The sequence below is a fragment of the Trichomycterus rosablanca genome, chromosome 2 (assembly GCF_030014385.1).
Source record: "Trichomycterus rosablanca isolate fTriRos1 chromosome 2, fTriRos1.hap1, whole genome shotgun sequence".
In the NCBI taxonomy this organism is placed as follows: domain Eukaryota; kingdom Metazoa; phylum Chordata; class Actinopteri; order Siluriformes; family Trichomycteridae; genus Trichomycterus; species Trichomycterus rosablanca.
The window spans coordinates 11,419,601-11,438,458 of NC_085989.1; the positions used below are offsets into that span (position 1 = coordinate 11,419,601).

At 40.6% G+C, this 18,858-nt stretch overlaps 2 protein-coding genes across 3 annotated transcripts in view; one reads left to right on the forward strand and one right to left on the reverse strand.

Moving 5' to 3' along the window:
- The window catches only part of znf687b (zinc finger protein 687b), a 30,805-nt gene extending 20,472 nt beyond the window's left edge, over nucleotides 1-10,333 (forward strand). The window contains exon 10 of one of the 2 annotated variants that reach the window (XM_063011093.1): nucleotides 9,354-10,333. In XM_063011093.1, the coding sequence (XP_062867163.1) occupies nucleotides 9,354-9,917 (564 nt within the window). In that variant the 3' untranslated portion in view covers nucleotides 9,918-10,333. Of the gene's footprint in view, nucleotides 1-2,636; nucleotides 2,722-9,353 lie in introns of those variants that run through there. The other variant, XM_063011103.1, reaches the window with a different exon arrangement.
- aqp10b (aquaporin 10b) overlaps nucleotides 195-18,858 on the reverse strand; it is a 35,446-nt gene continuing 16,782 nt past the window's right edge. The window contains exons 7-8 of the mRNA XM_063011114.1: nucleotides 11,660-11,773; nucleotides 195-1,482 (exon numbers count right to left, since the gene is read on the reverse strand). Coding sequence (XP_062867184.1) covers nucleotides 11,761-11,773 — 13 coding nt within the window. The 3' untranslated portion in view covers nucleotides 195-1,482; nucleotides 11,660-11,760. The remainder of the gene's footprint in view (nucleotides 1,483-11,659; nucleotides 11,774-18,858) is intronic.

Genomic DNA, 18,858 nt, shown 5'->3' on the forward strand with positions numbered 1-18,858 from the left:
GAAGACAGTAAATCTACACTGCTATACAAGCTGTACACTGACTACTCTAAGTTATATCCAAGTTTCATGTCTATAGTGTTGTCTCATGAAAAGATATAATGAAATATTTGCAGAAATGTGAGGGGTGTACTCACTTTTGTGATACACTGTTGTGGTGGAAAAGAACCCTTTTAATAAATACCTGGAAGACTGGATTATAAGTAGAAAAAGAGTTTTAATCTTATCTGCAGGCAAGGATCACACTGACAAGCCTTCATGTAGAAACCTCAGCAGTGCGATCCTGAGAAAGGGAATGATCCCCTTATATACATAGAGACAATTGTCCTTGTGTGACAGTGGGAAAGTTTACACATTGGCAGATGGTAACAGATGTTATTAAGGTAATAAACAGGAACTGTAATAAACAGGAACTACTACGGGATCTGTAAGTCGTAAAACCGTGAGCAACAGGATCTGTAGGTCACTTAATTGCAAGCAATGCGTTCTTTGTTATGCATTAAATAACATTTTCATTTACATTCCCTCCTGTTTGTCATATTATGACAATCAAATCAAATTAATAAAGTTGGTAAAGTTGGCAAAATCAGATAAAAACATATAAACAAAGTATTAACATAACAAGTAAAATAAAAATTACGAATTACATTGAATACATCTGTAATAGCATTTCTTTTAGGTTTAAGTTACTGCTTAATTAATATGCCATGTAAAATCACAAACAATCCACGTCCATATAAAACATGTCATCATGTGTTTTGTAGTCCTGATTTCTTGTCCATATGTTGTTGATGCAGTCTTGCCTATGCTGGAGCAGCAAGATTTTGCATGGGTCTTTAAATTAAGGACTGTACACAGTGTATCAGACAAGGTCCAAAAAAAATGATGATGATCACAACTAAAATTGGAATTTGATAGATGTGGAGCCAGCCATCCAAACCTGCCCCAAGTGTCCTTCAGTGTTTCTTCCTTGGTAAAACTATTGGTTAGCTGCTTAATGTTATTCAAGGCTTTAATATGACGGTGGCATCATTTGGGGGAACATAAGTACAACATTTATCTCCCACAACATGACATACCCCCCTTCCTTAGTCAAAAGCATGTCTAAAGCCATACTACTTTGTATAGCCGTCATCCTCAAAGCTGTAAGCTCTACCTTTCTACCTTCTTACACTCCATCTAAGGCCTGCATGGTGAAATTAGTAAATTACAACGATGTAATGCAGTCGTTTTGTTTCTGGAGTCTACTGGCTGAAACTGTTGTTTTTCTGCCTCCGGAATTCTTCTACAGTGGCTCGCGTGTAGCCAGGTGGCTCTGCCTGTCACTTTCACAGCCGTGTAGGTCGTCAGTTGGTTTTGCAATGGTCCAGTCCGCCTCTGTTTATTCCATTTCATCCTTCTGAAGTCTTTGATCATCACCCAATTTCATGGTTTCAAGTCATGCAGTGGCTTTGTTGCTGGTGTTGGAAAGGCTTCCTTACTTGCCTATGGATCATATTTAGAGCAGAAGACAGATTTGCACAATAATCGAGCATTTTGACATTACATTGGGATGTGTCTAATGGTGTGGGTTTATTTGACTCTATTCCTAGATTTGAAGGTCTCCCAAACAATTTAATATGGGCTTGATCTATGTTTTGATCCTCCCCCATTCCCAATTGCATGAGCATCAGGGGCAATACCTTACAGGTTTGTTCCAGCATAGCACTTAGTGAGCTTGTTTATTTGGGTCCCATTTTGTCTTTTCACAGCTCCACTGCTGGCTAGAATCCCCTGTCGATAGATGATTTCCTTCACCAGTGTTTTGCTTAAGTTTCTGAATTTTTGCTGTTGATAATGGTTTAATCCATTTGGAGAACATGTCTAAATTCACCAAGCAGTATTTTGTCTTCACTGAGTGATAATTAAATGAAATTCATCTACAGGTGATTGAAACATTTATTTGAAGCAGGGTATGCAGCCTGTTCCATCACTTGGCCTTTGACAGTGTTGTTACAAAACTGTAGACAAAATATTTGTGCAAAAAAAAGTAGAGGCTCTAGTGAACCCATGTTTTCTAAGAAATGCACTAATCCCCCCTTTTTTACACATGGTGCTTTCCATGGGTAAATTTTGAACAAATACTTAGGTATTTGGGAGATACTGTTTACCATCAGCGCTAGACCACACACCACCAGAGACAACACCACCTGCTTTTCACCTCTCTGCCTTTTCATTGGAAGTAGCTCGTTATTGGATTTTAGGAACCTGAAAAATAGTTTGGTGTTAGAATCATGTACAACAGACAAAACATTCGTATATGGTATTTTAGCAGCAGCTTCCACTTTGCCTCTACCCTGTGAAACAAAATCAAACATGTTAGTATAAACTCCACACTTATGAACAGCACCCTGTTTTGGAGGTAGATAGCATCAAGCAACTGTGAAGCCAAAGAGTTGTGAGCACTGTGGTTATCAGAGCTAAAAAACAAAAAAAACATTTGTCTCCAACTTTCCTACTGTCTATGTAATTGATAAGGTTTTGCCTTCCACAAAATTTACAAACTTCAATTAAGAATAATATAATATTAAGTAACCACATCATGAATGTAACAACATCATGAACAATGACCAATATAATGCTCGCTTGTCTCTTGCCAGTTTCAGGGTTGCGAGAAGCTGATACAGCAACAATCAATTCCAGTTTAGGATTAATGTGAGGTTTCCAGCAGATCTGGCCTGGGGGAGGAAAGCTTATTAGTTATTAAGTTCATCATCCTCTTCTGCGTACAACCTAGTAGCTAGATTCAAGACAGTGTACCATTTATGGTAATGTTAATCATTCCAAAAAAAACCCATTAATTGTAACAATTAAAAAAAATAAAAAATAAAAAAAGTCCAGGGGTCTTCGTCTGTCACCGTACTTCTGGAGCAAAACTACCATCCACAGTCTGGGTGAAGGTCTAGATGGGTCAGACAGTCAAAGTGTAGGTGTAGTGTGCAAGCATAATTTTAAGTCAACAAAAGCCTGCACAGTCCATCTTCTGTCCACTTGACTTACTGTGTGCAGTGAGGCCTTGTCCATGAGCAATTTCTCTCAGTGGTGCCTCCAACATCTAATAATTAGGGGATAAAGGTTCTACGCTATGACATGCCCAAAAAGATAGCGCTTGCTTGTTAGTAACATGTTTAGGCATATGCATGTTTAGGAATCTTCTTAATGGCAGCAATGTGATCAGGTAAAATAGTCTGATGCTGAAATATCATGCCAATACCCCATGACAATTACCTGTTTTTTGACTAATTCTAATTTAGACAAACTAGCTTTGTGGCCCTCTTTAACGAGGTGCTGCAGCTGTACCACTGTGTCATCCTAGCACTGTTATTTATTCATTTATTTATTATGACTTTCTCGAATCATGAGATTATCAGCATACTGCAGTAAGGCTTACCCTGGTGTAAAATTTAATGAGCTCAAAGTATTCTTCAACACTTGATTGTAGATGGTTGGAGATTCACCAAAAACCCTGGCCTAGTCTGGAGGATACTTACTATCCTGTGGTACTTGACTCAAAATTGTGTATAGCTCTAGGTATTACTGCTATATTAACTGCCTAAAGGTTTTTGACAAATCTCCAGTCATCTGGTTGTGGCGGACGTCTCGCCTTTTCCACCAAAAAAAAAAAATAAATAAAAACAAAAAAAAATAGGGGTCCGGACCGATGAATTGAGACAAGGCACAATGACACTTGTCTATAAAAGAAACTTAAACCTTGGTGTTATCCCTTTGAATGCTTTAGTCTTTAATAAGTACTGCATTTGAAAAGAACAATAATCAGGCTAATTCAGAGGTTTAATTCTCACAGCCTCTGCCCCCTATATCAATTCAACAACATTTTTCCCTTAGCCCACAAATGGCTTGGCACCTCTGCCAACCTTGGTTGTAGGTGTGTATACAACAGACCTAGCGAGGGGGTGCAAGTGAGAATCCCCACAGTTCTTAACTTAAATTGTTCTAATCGCATGCACAGTAATTAAAAGCCTTTTTCCCAACTCTTGTTGGATTTTTACCCGCTCTGATTAATAAATTAAACAAGTGTAGGATCAGTGGTTAATTCCCACTTGTTTGACTTGTTGGCCCTACAAAACTCAGGGCCCAATTCTTGCCATTTGCCATGCTTAGGTTTTGCTAGTGGAACATGCGGCACGGAACCTAATACATTAAACAAATTTTGTTGACAACAATTTCCAGAACAGAGCAAAGAACATTCGGAGAGTTTGACAGAGCAAGCTACATTAGTTTCAGACCAATAGATGTTTTCCAGAAACAATGTTTCCTCAGGGCATCTTCTGTACCACCTTGTCTCAAAATCTACATCTGGTCCTTCACTAATATGTGCTGTGCAGTGCAACTCATTCAAAGACATAAAAACAACTTCCTTGCTGCTAACAAACTCCTTAGCCAGAGTTACAAGATAGTCAGTGACTTTAGTTACTTCATCAGGGATCTGCCATTCATAACAGTGAAATGGAATATTTTGATCATACTTGACACATGTCAATTCATGATCAACATATGACTTATCAGATATAGTAATTCCCTTCGGGGTAGAGACAAGAGTGACCCCTAGGGTACACATCAAGTCTCTTCCCATTAAATTTATTGGGCTATACTAAGGAGATGAGAAACTGATGTAAAAATTTCTGTCCTGCATTCCCTACGCACTCAAGTGGCTTAGAAAAATGTTCTGTGATTGAATGACCCGTGGAACTTATCGTGTGAACTGATCTGGAACTAAGTGTAGGTTTAGGACATAATGCATTCTGTCTAATTACTGAATGTGTAGCTCCGGAATCTACTAGAAAGGTTAAGTTGGTATCTTGAACTATTAAATCAATACATGGTAGCTCAGTGAAGGGGTAGGTTGAGTATTTCACATACAGGGTACAACTTTTGTGCGTGTTTAGGGTGTGTTGTTTTGTACTTATCTGTTCCCTGTGCTGGTCCCCTTCACTGGTCTCCGCCCCTCAGTCTGCTTCAGGATACGTGATCTGGTCAGCTTCTATGTCCTGGTTTAAGCAGTCTCTAGCAAAATGTCCTTTCTTGCCACAGTTATAACATACTGTGTCTGGGTTGGCCTTGAAAACTCGACCAGGCCGTCCTCCACGTCTTGTTCCTCGCCCTTGACCACGTCCTCGTCCTCTGTTTACTCCTTGGAACATGGTGAGACTAGCTGCATGCAGGTCTTTGCTTCTTTTCTCTGTTTTTCTTTTTTCCCTTTCACGAACGATTTTCTCAGCATGGGTAGCATGTGCTTCAATAAGACTCAGTTTGCCTGAATCCCAAGTGATACAAATGTTCTTGACCATAGTTTGAATGTCCGGTTTTAGTCCATTTAGGAAGCTGTTTCTTAAGTGTGCTTCCCATGCAGTGATTTCAGCATCATTGATGTTGTTAGGTGGTTGAAGTCCACTGTTAGTATTGTGAACATTTGTGAGTCTTGTAAGATAGTTGTGTACAGACTCATCTTCATTTTGTTTGCAAGCAGCAATTTTGGTCATGTCCATTCTTAATGGAAAACTCTCCTTTAGTCTAGTCAACAGCTGGATAATGTATCCACGATATGTATTATTCACGTCTCTGTCCCATTCTGAGTGCTCCATTCTAACATCCGTTTCTGGAAATCCTGCTGCTGCACGTGACCAATCATTGCCCATTTTGGCCATTAGGAGGCGTCTGAGCTCAGTAGTAGTTGGTCTGAATTCTTTGCAGAAGATCAACAGTTCATCAGCAAACTTGTTACCTCCCACCTCTCTGACGTTTGGTAGGTGTGTCATGGCCTCTTTGATGTCAGCTATGGTCCATGGGCGGTGTACCAGCAATATGCCTTCGGCTCCGGCGACTTCCACCATTGGCATTTGTGTCACAGCATGTGCTTGCCTTTCTTTGTCTGGTCGAACTGGTGACGATTGTTCTTGATTTGCATCATGTCTGTAGAGTCTGCCTGTTCTGGTGTGATGTGGAGACACCTCGTCCACATGGGCAAGGGTTGTTGGTTCGTGGTATGGGGGAGGAGCTGTTGGTTGAGGAGTCAAGTTTGGATAGAGATGTGATGTACTGGAGGTGATTGCTCTTCTTCCTCCTTCTGATCCTCCTCTCTCTGTCTGGCTGTCTTGCACGTCCTGTTGCTGCTGAAGCTGTTCAGAAGGGTTCCTTTGCTGGGGGCGGAGTCCAGGTCAGGGGTAGCCTGCATTTTAACACACAGAGACAGATGAATTTTTTCCTGCCTGCTCTACATTTTTTCTTGCCCTTATGTAGGCTTCTCTTTCCCACTCTGCAAATGCTTTCCAATTTACTACAAGTTTTTTCTTTCCCTTCTTGCTACTCTTGTATTCTCTTTCTTTTTGTTCAAGCTTTTCTTTCAATATTTCTAATTGTCTTTCACTAAAACTTCCCTTCTCTGGAAATCCACATTCTGTTATCCAATAACTTATTTGACTTACACTATCTAGTCCATAATTGACACGCATAAATTGTATATTAGGACTATCATAAGTGTTATCACATGCAGAATGTTTTTTGCTCTTGGTCTGGCCCATTTTTATTTATTTATTTATTATTTATTTTTTATTTTTTTATTTATTTTATTTTTTATTTTATGTAAAGAGTTAAAATTTTGAATTACTCAGTTATTACGTTACACGATATATGACCATTTAACAGGTTTTAGTGGTCTCCAACCAAAAGATAATATTTTCCAAAAATAATATACCTTAGAATGGCAAATGGCAAGTCACCAAAAGTTACAAAAACACACACGGCAATTGCTACATACACACAACACACACATACAACGATTAATACGAACATATAACACACATTCTCAAATCTACTAAGAATCCAGTCTTTTAGTTTGTGCAAGTGCTGTCTATACGCCCCGAGCTAAAGCGCGCGCCTCACAGCCACAACACGTCACGAATACTACTTGCCAACCCGTTCACAAGTTGCAGGTCCCAGACCATGCATTCAATTAAACACCCAGTGTTTAACTTATTCGCCGTTGCCCTGCTAAGTTACATTCGTCAACGTAAATCCAAGTTTTATCGAGAAACTTTGGTCAAAAATCCCATTTAGTCGAGAGACGGGAAGTCTCGACCCCGAAAACCCAGTTTTCGGTAAGCTTCTAGGGGACAACGTATACACACAGTTCCACAAAACTACTTAAATCACTATTCCATTACAGAATTACTACTAAAACAAAGAAGGGTTCTCTCTCACCTGTATGAGTATGGACAGTAGCGCAGGGCAGACCATTGACGATCAGAAAATACTTCCTTTTGTCTCTAAAAAACGAGGTAAAAAGGATGAAGTGTAAGGTCTCCACGAGCGTCCTCAAGTATGTCTGTCTGTCAGGTCAAACCCAAACGAACTGGCCATCTGGGGTGCCAAATTGTGGTGGAAAAGAACCCTTTTAATAAATACCTGGAAGACTGGATTATAAGTAGAAAAAGAGTTTTAATCTTATCTGCAGGCAAGGAACACACTGACAAGCCTTCATGTAGAAACCTCAGCAGTGCGATCCTGAGAAAGGGAATGATCCCCTTATATACATAGAGACAATTGTCCTTGTGTGACAGTGGGAAAGTTTACACATTGGCAGATGGTAACAGATGTTATTAAGGTAATAAACAGGAACTGTAATAAACAGGAACTACTACGGGATCTGTAAGTCGTAAAACCGTGAGCAACAGGATCTGTAGGTCACTTAATTGCAAGCAATGCGTTCTTTGTTATGCATTAAATAACATTTTCATTTACACTGTATATACACATGTATAAACCGGGTGCTGCATTCTGATTGGCTGAGCTGAATGTCACCCACATATCGCCACTACAATAGTGTAATTTAATAATATAATATTTGCCGAGTGCAGCCAATGGGGGTTGAGTTCATGTCGTGGAGGGCCCCCCTCCGCCATGGGCCCCAGTGCACCTGCACCCCCCCCCGGTAGTTACGCCCCTGAGCCATTAAAACCCAAACAGACAACATAATATTGTGAATAATAATAATTATTATTTATAGTTATTTATAGGCAAGGTCTAATGTCACATGATCATCGTCATTTAACATATTAGCAGTTTTGTATAACAGAATATCTCAAAATACATTGCAACTATACCAAATATTCACTGGCATAGTCCCTACCCAATTCCTATTCATTACTTCATTATCACTCAAAACCATAATACCATCCTCCCCCTGTGTGATATCATAAACCCCCAAATAATCATGGACCTAGCAAAAAAAAAAAAAGTTAATGACCAGGTAACTGTTCCTAATGTACAGTTGCAGCCTAAAGGATAATATACTGGACTAGTAATCAAAAGGCTGCTGGTTCAAGCACCACCTTTTGGGCCTTTAGGCAAGGCCCTTAACTCAGTACTGTTAGTCGCTTCGAATAAAAGCGCCTGCTAAATGTCAAAACTTATCTGTGAGAATTCCTAAATATAAAAGAAGTCTACCTAACACACACTATCATATACACCGACAAGGCATAACATTATGACCACTGACAGGTATAACACTGATTATCTATTTATCACGGCGCCTGTTAGTGGGTGGGATATATTAGGCAGCAAGTGAACATTTTATCCTCAAAGTTGATGTGTTAGAAGCAGGAAAAATGAACAAGCGTAAGGATTTGAGCGAGTTTTACAAGGGCCAAATTGTGATGGCTAGACGAGTGGTCCGATCTAACAGACGAGCTACTGTAACTCAAAATGCTGAAGAAGTTAATGCTGGTTCTGATAGAAAGATATCAGAATACACAGTGCATCACAGTTGCAGGGCTGTTTTGGTGTGATCAGTGTATACAGATGGATCCAAGACACCAAACCAAGTTGCAGCAGCAACTGTAACTGAACGATTCTCAAGCTCAGTGGTTAAGGCACTGGACTAGTAAACAAACACACGGTTGCAGGTTTAAGCAAGATCCTTAACCCTCTATTGCTTAGATTATGTACAGTCACAATTGTAAGTCACTAAATGCCGTAAATGTAAATACTTATGGCCTGAAAATAATTGAGAAATAATTATTATCTCAATAACATCCAACAATAATTAACATACTGGACACAACTAAAAAACTAACCAGAAAAAAAACATAAAGCTATATCAGATCCTAGGACACAGTGGACTCTCAGTGGAAAATTGGCAAGGCACGCTCCATAGATTCCATACTTTGCAATCTGATGAATTACCTTCCTGCCATGAGCAGTACCGGTGTCTAAACATGAGTTCAATCTCCAAAAAAACTTATAAGCAAGGGTAATGTTACACTTAAAATATGTAACATGTTCAATATTGTTTTTCTCAGACCACTCCCAACACAAGAAAACGTACAGCCCCCAGCGATGGAGCAGGGAGCTCTTCCGAGGTCGACTACGAAGGTGGAGCTCCTTCTGCGTGGGCAGGAGCAGATGCACCCGACACCGGAGGGGAGGACACGGCGAGCCCGGCAAAACGAACACGTTCACGGGAGAAGGAAGATGAAGCGGAAGAGGAGGAGGGCATCTTCCGCTGTGCGCCATGCGGCTACAGCACGACGGACCAGGCCGAGTTCCAGCACCACATTCCCAGGCACCGCGACAGCGAGTCGTCCCTGCAGTGCCTGCAGTGCGGAGCCTGCTTCGCCTCGGCCGGCTCGCTGAGCCGCCACCGCTTCATCACTCACCGCTTACGGCACGAGCAGCAGGACAGCGGCCACACGGCGCACGCGGCCAAGGGCGGAGAGGAGGAGAAGGGGGACGAAGAGGGGGAGGGGAACATGAGCTGCAGAGTGTGCAAACGGCGCTTCGACAAGGCCTCGGACCTCAACACGCACTTCCGCACTCACGGCATGGCCTTCATTAACGCTCACAAAACGGACAAAGTCGTGTGAGTACAGAACGCTACAAATGGAGAGGAAGGTCGCTAAAGGTGAACTGATCTTTTTTTATGGCTCATGTATTGGCAATAAGAAAGTTGATAGGTTACAAACTGATGCCTGAGAATTTATTCATTCTTTATCCGTCTTTATACTTCATTGTATGACTGAATACCAATTCACACACCTGCAAAGCTATATCATACTGCATTATATTAAACACACACGATTTACTTATTAATACACTAAGGCCCTGATTTACTAACCCTGCGTTCCAGGTTGCAGGAACCGTTACTGTTGTTGTAGCTGACAGTGGCCAAAATGTACTCTGTTCTGTACAACTTGTACAAATCCCTGTATCACTACTATGTAAAATACAATATAATGTTAATAAAACCCACAAACTAAGCATTAATAGGCTTTTTTTAATGAATGCCAACACTAAAAAATTAAATTAAGGGCGGAGATTCCAGGAGCATTAAACACTCAGTCATCAAAGGTCTGCTTTGATGTACGTAGATAAAAAAAATCCACTTGTTAAAATTCAGCTTCTTGTGCTGTTTGTCCCTTGCCATAATTGTTGCTTAGCTGCAGTTGTACCCTATTGGATAAGGTACTGGAGTAATCGAAAGGATGCTGGTTCAAAACCAATCACTTCCAGGTTGTCACTGTTGGGCCCTTGAGCAAGGTCCTTAACCTTCAATTGCTTAGACAGTATACTGTCACAGTACACAGATAAAAGTGTCTGCTAAATGCCGTTGCAGTTGTAGCCTAGTAATCGAAAAGTCGCTGGTTCAAGACCCACTACTGCCAGGTTGTCACTGTTGGGCCCTTGAGCAAGGCCCTTAACCTTCAATTGCTTAGACAGTATACTGTCACAGTACACAGATAAAAGTGTCTGCTAAATGCCGTTGTAGTTGTAGCCTAGTGGTTAAGGTACTGGACTAGTAACCGAAAGGACGCTGGTTCAAAACCCATCACTTCCAGGTTGCCACCTTTGGGCCCTTGAGCAAGGCCCTTAATCCTTAATTGATATACAGTGTACTGTCACAGTACACAGATAAAAGTGTCTGCTAAATGCCGTTGCAGTTGTAGCCTAGTGGTTTAAGGTACTGGACTAGTAATCAAAAGGACGCTGGTTCAAGACCCACCACTGCCAGGTTGCCACAGTTGGGCCCTTGAGCAAGGCCCTTAACCCTTAATTGCTTAGACAGTATACTGTCACATTACTGTAAGTCGCTTTGGAGGTACTGGACTAGTAATCGAAAGGACGCTGGTTCAAGACCCACCACTGCCAGGTTGCCACTGTTGGGCCCTTGAGCAAGGCCCTTAAACCTTAATTGCTTAGACAGTATACTGTCACAGTACTGTAAGTCGCTTTGGATAAGAGTGTCTGCTTAAAGCCGAAAATGTAATCTGAATCCGGGTTAATGCTTGCATGCATAAAAAAAGCGCATTCATAATAATACAAGCAATAAATGCTGTTAAGTAGGGACAGAGGTAGCCTAAGTGGGGAGTTTTGGGCTGTCAATCCATAGGTTGAGAGTTTGAATCTCAGCTCTGCCATGCAGCCAGTGTTGGGCCCCTGAGCAAGGCCGCTTAACCCTCTCGGCTCTAGGGGTGCCACACAATGGCTGACCCTGCGCTCTGACCCCAGCTTTCAAACGAGCTATGATACGTGAAAAAAGAATTTCGTTGTACTGTACACCTGTATATGTATAAATGACAAATAAAGGCATTCATTCATTCATTCTGACCTCTGGCAGCCGTATGTATAGGGTCCATCTTGTTGTTGGCTGTCCTCTTCCTCTTTTACCTTCAGCTCTTCCAAGCATTAATGTCCTTTCCAATGGATTGCTCACTCATAGCGTCTAATAAAACAGAGCTTCAGTTTGGTTATTTGGTACTAATCAGATGCGCAGGTTGCACAATGGAGTGCTAGAAAGTAAAAAATGAATTACTTGGCATTCTCAGCTGCTGAGTATTTATCTGGAAAGCAAAACAAGCATCATTTAAAAAACTAGAGGCAGAATTACATAGGTCTGTTTTTCCATTATAAATGTTATCTGATTGCGGTCATGGACACACACATGTATATACACCGATCAGCCATAACATTAAAACCACCTCCTTGTTTCTACACACACTGTCCATTTTATTAGCTCCACTTACCATATAGAAGCACTTTGTAGTTCTACAATTACTGACTGTAGTCCATCAGTTTCTCTACATGCTTTTTTTTAGCCCCCTTTCATGCTGTTCTTCAATGGTCAGGACCCCCCACAGGACCACTACAGAGCAGGTATTATTTAGGTGGTGGATCATTCTCTTCTCAGCACTGCAGTGACAATGACATGGTGGTGGTCTGTTAGTATGAGTGGATAAGACCCAGCAGTGCTGCTGGAGTTTTTAAATAGTGTCCACTCACTGTCCACTCTATTAGACACTCCTACCTAATTGGTCCACCTTGTAAATGTAAAGTCAGAGACGATCGCTCATCTATTGCTGCTGTTTGAGTTGGTCATCTTCTAGACCTTCATCAGTGGTCACAGGACGCTGCTGTTGGCTGGATGTTTGTGCTTGGTGGACTATTCTCAGTCCAGCAGTGACAGCGCTGCTGTGTCTGATCCACTCATACCAGCACAACACACACTAACATACCACCACCATGTCAGTGTCACTGCAGTGCTGAGTATGATCCACCACCCAAATAATGCCTACTCTGTGTTCCTGTGAGAGTCCTGACCATTTTGGAACAGCATGAAAGGGGGCTAACAAAGCATGCAGAGATACAGATGGACTACAGTCAGTAAATGTAGAACTACAAAGTGCTTCTATGTGGTAAGTGGTGCTGATAAAATGGGCAAGGAGGTGGTTTTAATGTTATGGCTGATCAGTGTGTATATATACCAAATTTTATGGCAGGCATGTAGACAATTTGGATGTCTGGCAGCCAATTAACTGTATGCCATAGGTACCTAAATTTCTATTTTTTTTTTTTACCTTTAGAATCCAATTCTGCTCAGATTGTTTCAGTATTTGTTTCACATATATTAATGCGTCACTAACATAAGTATTTTAACATGCACACACACAATCCTGTTCATTTGAACACTTTACACAAGCACGACCAGTCCATGCGCTGTTCGGTCGCAATATTATATGATTTATTAACTGACTGTTAAACGGCAAAACATTGTTATTATTCTTGATTGTTATTTGTGCTTCCTGCTTTGCATTGTAAGATGTGAACATTCTGTGACATGTAAAAATCTTATTTGCTATATTGTAAATGAATCGCCTACAACTCGTATTCCCGCCACCTTTTAATGCTTTTATATGGCTTAAGCAAATTAATACTATTTATCTAATGTCTAATAATAAGTAAATCAGGGCCCAAATACATTAGCAATAATAAAACAGACATTCATTTTGATAAATCTGGACATATGATTGTATTAATTTGGCCAGACTAATAGCTACATATCTAATATTTTTTCGCATTATTAATGGACATCATGACCAAACACTACAGGGCAAAATAAACATCAGGCACAGTTTGATCCGTCTGATCAGTCACGGTCGGACTCAACAGAGCGTTCGGTGCAAAACATGGGTGCTAGTGAAGCGTTTTCCTATTTGTATAAAACACTGAGGTTTAGTAATAATTAATAACAATAACGTATCAGCATTGTATTATTGATATTTATTTATATGAATCGTTCATACTGATTGTGAGTCTGTTAGTCCTTTGATCGTTTTGTGAGACGAAAACCTGAAAAAATACGGACGTCGTTGCTGTGGATCGGTCAAGAACTTTTAAGGTCTGAAAGAGGATTCGTAAACTGTAAAATCATTTTAAGGTCTACAGACGGGATTCCAGCTCGAGGACGTTATGATGTGTATACAGTACATGCAGTGTGGTAAAGGCTTGCTCGGTTTTGTTTAGGAAATGTGAACAAGTTCAGTCTTTTCTATTTGTATTTGTTCTTTTATTCCTCTAGCTGACTTCAGATATCTATCACGTGAACTTTTTCTGACTGAGGAGCTTGGTGTATTTTTTATCAGTTTCTTGTAAAAATAAAACAGCAGACTTTAGGTGTGACTGATTGATGAAGCATTTTTACACACCGATGTGTTGTTTTTTTTTTCTTTACAAGTAGTCTTTTCTATCAACAGTGTATGTGCTTGTTAAACGCCACGTTTAAAAAAAACGGCATCATGGACAGTGTGATTATCCGAGACATCTGTGTGTGTGAATGTGTGTCTGACCGCCGTCATGTTCTTTACGTAAAGTTCAGATTATCTATCATGTGTGGTGAATGTGCATCTGCCTGCTTCACTGCCGAACACTCTGTGGCAATTATATGTTATTGTTTCTGAATAAAGTGGCAAATTGTTACAGTACAGCCGGTGTCCCTGTTTTTATCTGTTATCTGATGAATACATGATTACTGTTACAAACCGGGTTTATACACTGCCTGGCCAAAAAAAAAGGTCTCACACACACTAATATTTGGTTGGACCGCCTTTAGCTTTGATTACGGCATCGTTTCCACAAGCTTCTGCAATGTCACAACATTCATTTCTGTCCAGAGTTGCATTAATTTTTCTCCAAGATCTTGTATTGATGATGGGAGATTTGGACCACTGTGCAAAATCTTCTCAGCACATCGCAAATATTCTCAATGGGGTTCAGGTCTGGACTCTGTGGTGGCCAATCCATGTGTGAAAATGATGTCTCATGCTCCCTGAACCACTCTTTCACAGTTTGAGCCCGATGAATCCTGGCATTGTCATCTTGAGATATGCCCGTGCCATCAGGGAAGAAAAAATCCATTGATGGAATAACCTGGTGGTTCAGTATATTCAGGTAGTCAGCTGACCTCATTCTTTGGGCACATAACGTTGCTGAACCCAAACCTGACCAACTGCAGCAACCCCAGATCATAGCACTGCCCCCACAGGCTTGTACGGTAGGCACTAGGCATGATGGGTGCATCACTTCAGCCTCCTCTCTTCTTACCCTGATGTGCCCATCACTCTGGAACAGGATAAATCTGGACTCATCAGACCACATGACCTTCTTCCATTGCTCCAGATTCCAATCTTTATGCTCCCTAGCAAATTGAAGCCGTTTTTGCCGGTTAGCCTCACTGACAAGTGGTTTTCTTAAGGTTACACAGCTGTTTAGTCCCAATCCCTTGAGTTCCCTTCGCATTGTGTGTGTGGAAATGCTCTTACTTTCACTATTAAACATCTCCCTGAGTTCTACTGGAGTTTTTCTACCATTTGATTTCACCAAACGTTTAAGTGATCGCCGATCACGATCATTCAAGATTTTTTTCCGACCACATTCCTTCCTGGAAGATGATGTTTCCCCCACTGTCCATAAACTTTTTAATAATGCGTTGGATAATTCTTAACCTGATTTTAGTAGTTTCAGCTTCTCCTTAGATGTTTTCTCTGCTTGATGCATGCTAATAATTTGACCCTTCTGAAACAGATTAACATCTTTTCCACGACCACAGGATGAGTCTTTCGACATGGTTGTTTAACAAATGAGAAGCTACACACTGCATCAGTTAGGGTTAAATAACTTGTTGCCAGCTGAAACAATCACCCATGCAGTAATTATCCAATAAGAGGCTCTTACCTATTTGCTTAGTTAAATCCAGGTGGTGACCAGGCAGTGTATAAAGAGATCCAGCATCATTTAAAACTGCATAAAGATCCTAAAATGTCCTTTTGTTTCACGTCCTACTTGCTTTTAATTGCATTGAAATTTTGGAGGATTTTTTTGCAAAGTCAAATGTTTTAGAAGGCTGCTCTCGTATTTAAGGTTGGCTACAGCAGATCTGGTCCTTATACCAGACCTGGCACAGTTTTTATTTTATGCCGGATGCCTTTCCTGATGCCACCCTCATCCGATTTTGGGGCCAGCACCAGGAGCACATTAACAAGTGTACCTCCTAATAACTAGGCTGTTCTGGTTTCCACCCACATACTCAGACATTAGCCAGACATTAGTCGATCATTTCAGTGTAAACATACACTATATCGCCAAAAGTATTCACTCACCCATCCAAATCATTGAATTCAGGTGTTCCAATCACTTCCATGGTCACAGGTGTATAAAACCAAGCACCTAGGCATGCAGACTGCTTCTACAAACATTTGTAAAAGAATGGGTCGCTCTCAGGAGCTCAGTGAATTCGATCATGGTACCGTGATAGGATGCCACCTGTGCAACAAGTCCAGTCGTGAAATTTCCTCACTACTAAATATTCCACAGTGAACTGTAAGTGGTATTATAACAAAGTGGAAGCGAGTGGGAAGGACAGCAACTCAGCCACGTAAAATGACAGAGCGGGGTCAACAGATGTGCGAAGGAAGTAAGGTGGCCCTTCAGATTAGCTCAAGAACAGTGTGTAGAGAGCTTCATGGAATGGGTTTCCATGGCCGAGCAAGCTGCATCCAAGCCTTACATCACCAAGCGCAATGCAAAGCGTCGGATGCAGTGGTGCAAAGCACGCCGCCACTGGACTCTAGAGCAGTGGAGACGTGTTCTCTGAAGTGACGAATCACGCTTCTCTATCTGGCAATCCTATGGACGAGTCTGGGTTTGGCGGTTGCCAGGAGAACGGTATTTGTCTGACTGCATTGTGCCAAGTGTAAAATTTGGTAGAGGGAGGATTATGGTGTGGGGTTGTTTTTTTTTGTTTGTTTTTTTGAGTTGGGCTCGGCCCCTTAGTTCCAGTGAAAGGAACTCTTAATACTTCAGCATACTAAGAGATTTTGGATAATTACAGATAAATGAATTCCTGCCAAATAAAGAAACAATTTTTGTAATGAGTTTGCCAGTTCTTGTTGGAAATCACAGCTTTGAGAAGGTCCAAGTTTCCTCATTTTGTAGCGAAAGCATGCTGTTAATTAACAATTTTGGGAATGGACCACTGGATTTAAGTGCAAACGGTTCTTCATTAACTCATATGCAGCTGTGTTTGGAATTGTGATTTAATGCATTAAGTCAAGCTCTTTTTCATGTGTTCACATAATAATGTCCACCAGCTGGACAGGGTGTGGACATTATAATGTGACTAAATCATAATTACAAACAGCTACACAGCTGAGTTTTACTATGTAGCAAGCATGGATGAATGGTATCAGCAAAGAGGTACACTTTACGGGATAGCAGCTAAAAGCCCCAAAAAGAACTTACCAATCACCCAACCCCACCAAATATTTCATGTTGTGAACAAAGATGCAAATCGTGGTAAGGCAACCATTTATTTATTTATTTATTTATTGGGATTTTAACGTCATGTTGTACACTTTGATTACATTTATGTCAGGACAGGTAGTTTCAGGTTACACATGATTTATTATATCTAGTTCACTTGGACAGTGTTAGCCTAGTGGATAGAGCTTTGGGTTACCAACTAGAAGGTTGTGGGTTTGAATTCCAGCCATTTGTAGGCCAACAGTGGTTTGAATCCCGGCTCTGCTGTGTAGCCACTGTAATACCAGAGTTGCTTTTACTATGTCATATCAAACAGTTCATCTCATTAAAGGAGCCATTAGGGAAGCACAGCGGCCTCACTCCATAGGAAACCGTGCCAGTCCAAGAACACCAGTGATGGAAGAAGATTCTGGACCATGGAATGCATTAACAGGTCTCCTATACCTTGAAACTCAATGTTTTTTTAAACTCAACAACCAAATGAGGTTGAGTTTCAAGGTACCACTGTATCTCTGTGCACAAATTCAAAGGCTTGCAATGAACCCTGACCTCAATGCCAATAAACACCTTTGAAATGAATGGAACGTTGCTCAATATCAATGCCCTTGGTTTTGAAATGGTATGTCCAACAAACAACAAACATGTGTATATGTATATATGACAAATACAACCCCTGGCAAAAATTATGGAATCACCACTCTTGGAAGATGTTCTTTCAATTGTTTAATTTTGTAGAAAAAAAAAGAAATCACAGACATGCCACAAAACTATCATTTCTCAAACTGTCAACCCTCTGGCATTAAGAAACAATAAAAAAAGAAACAAATATAATAGTTGTGGTCAGTCACAATTGCTTTTTTTTTTAGATCAAGTAGAGGAAAAAAATATGGAATCACTCAAATCTGAGGAAAAAATTATGGAATCATTAGAAAACACTGCACCATTATTACTTTGTTGCACCACCTCTGGCTTTTATAATGGTTTAAACTCTCTGAGGCATGGAGTTAACTAATGACAAACAGTATTCTTCATCAATCTGCCTTCAACTGTCTCTTGCTGTTGCCAGATCAGCTTTGCAGGTTGGAACCTTGTCATTGACCATTTTCTTCAATTTCCACCAGAGATTTTCAAATGGATTGAGATCCGGACTATTTGCAGGCCATGCCATTGACATTATATGTTTTCTTGAAGGAAAGTTATCACGTCCTTTGCCCTATGGCAAGATGCATTATCATCTTGAAAAATGAAGTCATCATCACCAAACATCCTTTCAACTGATGGAATAAGAAAAGCGTCCAAAATTTCAATGTGGACTTTGGCATTTATTGAAGACCATCTCCCCTGTGCCTTTACCCGACATGCAGGCCCATATCATCAACAACTGTGGAAATTAACATGTTTTCTTTAGGCAGTTATCTTCATAAATTTCATTGGACAGACACCAAACAAAAGTTCCAGCATCATCACCTTGCCCAATGCAGATTCGCGATTCATCACTGAAGATCACTTTTATCCAGTCACCCACAGTCCACGATTGCTTTTCTTTAGCCTACTTTAACCTTGTTCTTTTCTTTTTAGGTGTTCATGATGGCTTTTGTTTGGCTTTTCTGTATGTAAATCCCATTTCTTTTAGGTGATTTCTTACAGTTCAGTCACAGACATTGACTCCACTTTCCGGCCACTTGTTTCTCATTTGTTTTGTTGTGCATTTTC